Genomic DNA, 5,867 nt, shown 5'->3' with positions numbered 1-5,867 from the left:
GGGGAGGACGAGGGGGAGAAGGGGAAGGGGGAGGAGGAGGAAGAGGAGGGAGTGATACTGTAGGATTTGGTTTCACAAAATGGATTTAACGTTCGTAGGCGACACAACCGCTGTCTTCTTGGATAGACTCTCCTCCTCGCACTTAGCCTTGTCTATCGCGTCTTTCTGTCCCCGTGGCTATAATTGGCCTCGTGTGCGTGCGTGCGCGTGTGTGCGTGTGTGTATGTATGTGTGTGTGTGGTGGGGGGGGGGTCTGTGTGTATGTGTGTGTGTGTGTTTATGTGTGTGTGTGTGTGTGTGTGTGTGTGTGTGTGTGTGTGTGTGTGTGTGTGCGCGGTGTGTGTGTGTGTCTGCCAGCTGTCTGTCTAGCTGGGGGTACATCTGTCTGTCTGTCTGTCTGTTCCCATGTGCGTTTCAACTCATCAGTGTAATTTTTTTTTCTTTTTCTTTTTTGCTTTGTCCTTTGTTAGTGTGTTGATGTTCACACTGGGACATGTGTGTGATTTTTTTTATTTTTTATTGTGGGTATAAGAGACTATGTTTTTTTAAATATGTGTAGAATATATGTAAACACTGACACACACAGACACACACACATACACACATATACACACACATACACATATACACACACACACACACATACACACAAACACAAACACAAGCACAAACAAACAAACAAACACACCCCTTCACACACACTCATTCACATAACACACTCCTTTCACACGCACGCACGCACACACGCGAACTCATTAGCATATTCAGAAAATCACACCGTCACACATGCCTTTAAGAGTCCACATGATGTGCGTATGTGTGTAAGGCATAATAATTGCCAGTATTTAAGTCTGTTTATTTGTAGAAATGCTAGAATTTCTCCTTCTTAGAAGCTTCTTCCTCTTGCTTATTATTAGAATACCCTTTGTCTCTCTCTATCTCTTTTTCTCTCGCTCTTTCTCTCTCTCTCTCTCTCTCTCTCTCTCTCTCTCCCTCTCTCTCTCTCTCTCTCTCTCTCTCTCTCTCTCTCTCTCTCTCTCTCTCTCTCTCTCTCTCTCTCTCTCTCTCTCTCTCTCTCTATTTATCTATCCATCTCTCTCTCTCTCTCTCTCTCTCTCTCTCTCTCTCTCTCTCTCTCTCTCTCTCTCTCTCTCTCTCTCTCTCTCTCTCTCTCTCTCTCTCTCTCTCTCTCTCTCTCTCTCTCTCTCTCTCTCTCTCTCTCTCTCTCTCTCTTATATACTTCACCCGTGTTCTTTTATTTTCCTATTTTTTTTATTTCTTGTCCGTATTGTAACTCTATCGCCATGTCTGTTCGCGCGCCTGTCTGTGTGTCTATATTGCCATCAGGACGTTTATTCTCGGCCGATATTGCACTGCACTTTTTTACTAAGAGGGGGGGGGGGGAGGAAGGAGAGGAGGGGACAGGAAGTGGGGGAGGGACGGAGGAGGGGGAGGAGGAGGAAAAAGAAGAAGAAGAAGGGGAGGTACAGGAGGAGGAGGAGGATGAGAAGGAAGAAGAAGAAGGGGAGGGACAGGAGGAGGAGGAGGAGGAGAGGAGGAGGAGGAAGAAGAAGAAGAAGAAGAAGAATGGGAGGGACAGAAGGAGGAGGAGGGGGAAGAAGAAGAAGAAGAAGAAGAAGAAGAAAAATAAGAAGAAAGGGAGAGGACAGGAGGAGGAGGGTTAGGAGGATTAGGAGAAGGGGACAGGAAGTAAAAGAAGAGAAGGAGGAGGAGAAAGAAGGGGAAGTGGTGGAGGAAGAAGGGGAAGAAGAAGGGAAGGTGAAGGAAAGAGGAGGAGGAGGAGAGGGAAGAGGGGAGGGTGTAGGGAGGGAAGAAGGGGGGGGGGGTGTTGGTTGATATCACATGATCTTATTCTCATGGCTGACCAAGGCTTTTTTTTGTGGGGGGGAGGAGGGGGAGAGGGGTAAGGGAGGGGGGGGAGGGTTGTTGTTGACACTGCTTCATTAGTTTGTCTTTCCTTTTAACTTGCTAGCCCCTCCCCTACCCCCCCCCCCCCCCTCCTCCTCCTTCCTTATCGTCTGTTCTGTTCAAGGTTTCTCTTTTTTTTTTCTTTTTTTTTTTGACTTTGACTTGTTTTATTTCTCTTTCCTCTTCTTCGTTCTCTTCATTCCTTTATCTTCTTCTCTCCCTCTCCTCTCCTCATTTTTTCTTCTTCTCTCCCTCTCCTCTCCTCACTTTTTCTTCTCTCTATCTCTCTCTTCCTCTCATCCTCTGTTTTTCTTACCTCCTCTTCTCTTTTTCCTCTCTACATATACTTTCCCTCTCCTCTCCTTCTCCCTGTACCATCGCTGTTAGCCAGATGCCCCTACCACGTAACTCAAGCCCGGTGCCCTCTCCCGGTGCCCTCTCTTTGATGCCCTCTCCCGGTGCCCTCTCTTTGATGCCCTCTCCCGGTGCCCTCTCTTTGATGCCCTCTCCCGGTGCCCTCTCTTTGATGCCCTCTCCCGGTGCCATCTCTTTGATGCCCTCTCCCGGTGCCCTCTCTTTGATGCCCTCTCCCGGTGCCCTCTCTTTGATGCCCTCTCCCGGTGCCCTCTCTTTGATGCCCTCTCCCGGTGCCCTCTCTTTGATGCCCTCTCCCGGTGCCCTCTCTTTGATGCCCTCTCCCGGTGCCCTCTCTTTGATGCCCTCTCCCGGTGCCCTCTCTTTGATGCCCTCTCCCGGTGCCCTCTCTTTGATGCCCTCTCCCGGTGCCCTCTCTTTGATGCCCTCTCCCGGTGCCATCTCTTTGATGCCCTCTCCCGGTGCCCTCTCTTTGATGCCCTCTCCCGGTGCCCTCTCTTTGATGCCCTCTCCCGGTGCCCTCTCTTTGATGCCCTCTCCCGGTGCCCTCTCTTTGATGCCCTCTTCCCAGTGCCCTCTTTTCGGTGCCCTCTTCCCAGTGCCCTCTTTTCGGTGCCCTCTCCCGGTGCCCTCTCTTTGATGCCCTCTCCCGGTGCCATCTCTTTGATGCCCTCTTCCCAGTGCCCTCTTTTCGGTGCCCTCTCTCTGAAGCCTTTCCTCTGCCCCCTCTCCTCAGAGTCCTCTCTCTGTCCCTTGCCCCTATCCCCTCTCCCTTTCCCCTCTCCCTTTCCCCTCCCCCAGTTCCTCTCCTCCCATGACCCTCTCAGTGTCCCCTCGCCCCTCTCCCCTCCCCCCTCGTTGAGCAGCATCCCCCCCCCCCCTCCATCTCGTATGTTCCCCGGCGAGCTCTCGTAAGCCCGGAGTCTGCTCGTTATGACTCTTAGGTGTCCATAAGGTTAAGAAGATTAGGTAATTCGAGAGGATAATTAAGGGAGGAGGAGCAGAGATTCGGATGAAGAGGGGATTGGGTCGTGGAAGGATTGAAAAAAAAAGAGGGGAGAGAGGGGGAGGGAGAGGAGAGGGGGGGAAGAGAGGAGGAGGAGGGAGGGTCAGCTTGTCTTGTGGACGTTCAGTGCTTGTGTTTTGAGGTGATTTGTGGGTCGGTGGATTAGCGGAGATTGGGTGCCCGAATGGCTTGTCGTGGGATTTGGCGCCGTCGGTGATTAGGATCTGGATTGGTTCGTTCGCTCGTTCTCTCTCTTCTTCTTTCTTTCTTTCCCTCTTTCTTTTTCTTTTTTCTTTTTCTCGGGTGTTTGTATTTCTCTTCTTCTTCCTCTTTTTTTTCTTTCTTTTTTTTTTTTGTCCCGTAAGCGACAAGAAAGAGGCAAATCTTTCTTTTTTCTTTCTTTTTATCCGTCGTACATTATTTATACAGTCTTGATACACCGACGCAGAGACTATATCATCTACTTTATCAACTTTTACGTTCTCTACGAAAACATTCGCCGATGCTGAGTCTGACACAAGTTTATCGCCATCAATAGCCATAACATCAATAAGTCTCTCCCTATCGCATATACATCTCTCCTACCACAATCCGCTACCACACATACCTGCATTCCAATCACACAAGCATACCTGCCACGTGCAAGGACACCATACCACTCCCCACATCAACATACCCGGTCCTTCTCCTCTCCCCTCCCTCCCTCCCTCCCTCCCTCCCTCCCTCCCTTTAGCGTCCTCTCACTATATCTATGTCTATATCTATCGCCCATCCCACCGCCGGCCACACAATACCGCCTTATTCATGTGTGGCCTCTGAAGCTGGACAGGAAAATCCATATTGCATAAAGCTGCAAGGAATGGCCAATGGCTGTGAAGAGGGAGGGGGACGTGTGTTGTTGTTGTTGCTGTTGCTGTTGTTGTTGCAAGGTTTTCTGTGTGTGTGTGTGTGTGTCTGTTTGGTTGTCTTTCTTTCTCGATGTTTCTTTTTCTTTCTCGATCTTTCTCTATTTGTGTGTGTGTATATCTGTCTGTCTGTCTGTATCTCTCTCTCTCTCTCTCTCTCTCTCTCTCTCTCTCTCTCTCTCTCTCTCTCTCTCTCTCTCTCTCTCTCTCTCTCTCTCTCTCTCTCTCTCTCTTCCCCTCCTTCACATCACTCAGAGTTCACAATTAATGTCCAATGTACGTCACCTTCATTACTCGATCGTCAATGTGTTTTCTTTCTACATTTACATTTTTATTTCTTTATTTCTTATGTTTATTTATCTATTTTTGTTGTTGTTGTTTTCTCCTTTGCCCTTGCTATATACATCCCCCGTCTTTCTCCTCCTTCGCCCCCCCCCCCCTCCCCCCTCCAATATCCTTCCAACAGATCACCTACGTCTCTCCTCCCCCCCCCAACATATCCCTCCCTCCCCCTTTATCCCTCCCCCACTCTCCCAGTGCATCGTAAACCCCACCCCACCTCCCCTCCTTCCCCTCTCCCCACCCCACCCCTTCCCTCCCTTCCCTCCTCCCCCACCCTTTCCTCCCCTACCCTCCCAATGCATCCTAACCCCAACCCCCGCCCCGACTACCCTCTCCCCACCCCCTCCCCCTTCCACCCTCTCTCCTCCCCTCCCCCTCCTCCATTCCACCTCCTCCCCTCCCCTCCCCCACCCCCGCCCCGTCCGCACCGCATCCGACAGACAATCAAGTAATATGGCTGTTCCTGTGAGTGATCGCCCGCCCCCTCGCTCTCGACGGCGACGCAGACCTGTATCGGCGGCTGTTCTGCCCACCCATTAGACTCGCTAATTTGTCCACATAAATAATTAATTAGGGGACGGGGGAGGGGAAGAGGGGGGGGGGGAGAGGGAGGAAGGAGGGAGGGGAGAGGAAGATAGGTGGGATATAGGAGAGTGAGGGTGGAGGGAAGGTTGGGATGAGGAGGAGTGAGGGGTTAAAAAAGAGGAAGACGAAAATAAGAAAAAAAAGGAGAAGAAGAAGAAGAAAATGAAGGAGGAGGAAGAGAAAGAGAAGAAAGAAAATGATTAAGAAAACTGATTAAGAATAAGAAGCAGGGGGAGAAAATGAGGAAGCAGCCGAAAGAGAGAGAGAGAGAGAGATAAAGAGAGAGAGATAAGAGAGAGAGAGAGAGAGAGAGAGAGAGAGAGAGAGAGAGAGAGAGAGAGAGAGAGAGAGAGAGAGAGAGAGAGAGAGAGAGAGAGAGAGAAGACAGACAGACAGACAGACAGACAGACAGACAGACAGACAGACAGACAGACAGAAAGACAGACAGACAGACAGAAGAAAAATAAGAAAAGAAAAGAAGAGGCAGAGATAGAGAAAAAAAAAATTAAGTTGACAAAAAGAGCATGTTATGTCCCAAACTCGCGCGGAATGTCACCTGAAGTTTTTTTGTTTTTTTCTTCTTTTCTTTTTTTTTAACCGAAAGATATATCGTGGGAAAAGGGTAAAGGAGGGAAAAGAAGAGAGCGAAAAAATAGAGAAAGGGATAAAATATAGAGATTGAGGAAAAAGGCGAGATATGAAGAGAGAGAGAGAGAGAGAGAGAG

At 49.6% G+C, this 5,867-nt stretch overlaps 1 protein-coding gene across 1 annotated transcript in view; it reads right to left on the bottom strand.

Annotated features, from left to right (window-relative positions):
* The window catches only part of LOC125036955 (glutenin, high molecular weight subunit DX5-like), a 44,390-nt gene extending 40,538 nt beyond the window's left edge, over positions 1-3,852 (bottom strand). Inside the window, exons 1-2 of the mRNA XM_047629916.1 lie at positions 3,755-3,852; positions 2,305-2,881 (exon numbers count right to left, since the gene is read on the bottom strand). Of these exons, the coding sequence (XP_047485872.1) occupies positions 2,305-2,881; positions 3,755-3,852 (675 nt within the window). The remainder of the gene's footprint in view (positions 1-2,304; positions 2,882-3,754) is intronic.
* Positions 3,853-5,867: the final 2,015 nt, after the last annotated feature.

Source organism: Penaeus chinensis, chromosome 22 (genome assembly GCF_019202785.1).
Source record: "Penaeus chinensis breed Huanghai No. 1 chromosome 22, ASM1920278v2, whole genome shotgun sequence".
Classification (NCBI taxonomy): Eukaryota; Metazoa; Arthropoda; class Malacostraca; order Decapoda; family Penaeidae; genus Penaeus; species Penaeus chinensis.
This window is presented reverse-complemented; position numbering and strand designations above follow the sequence as displayed.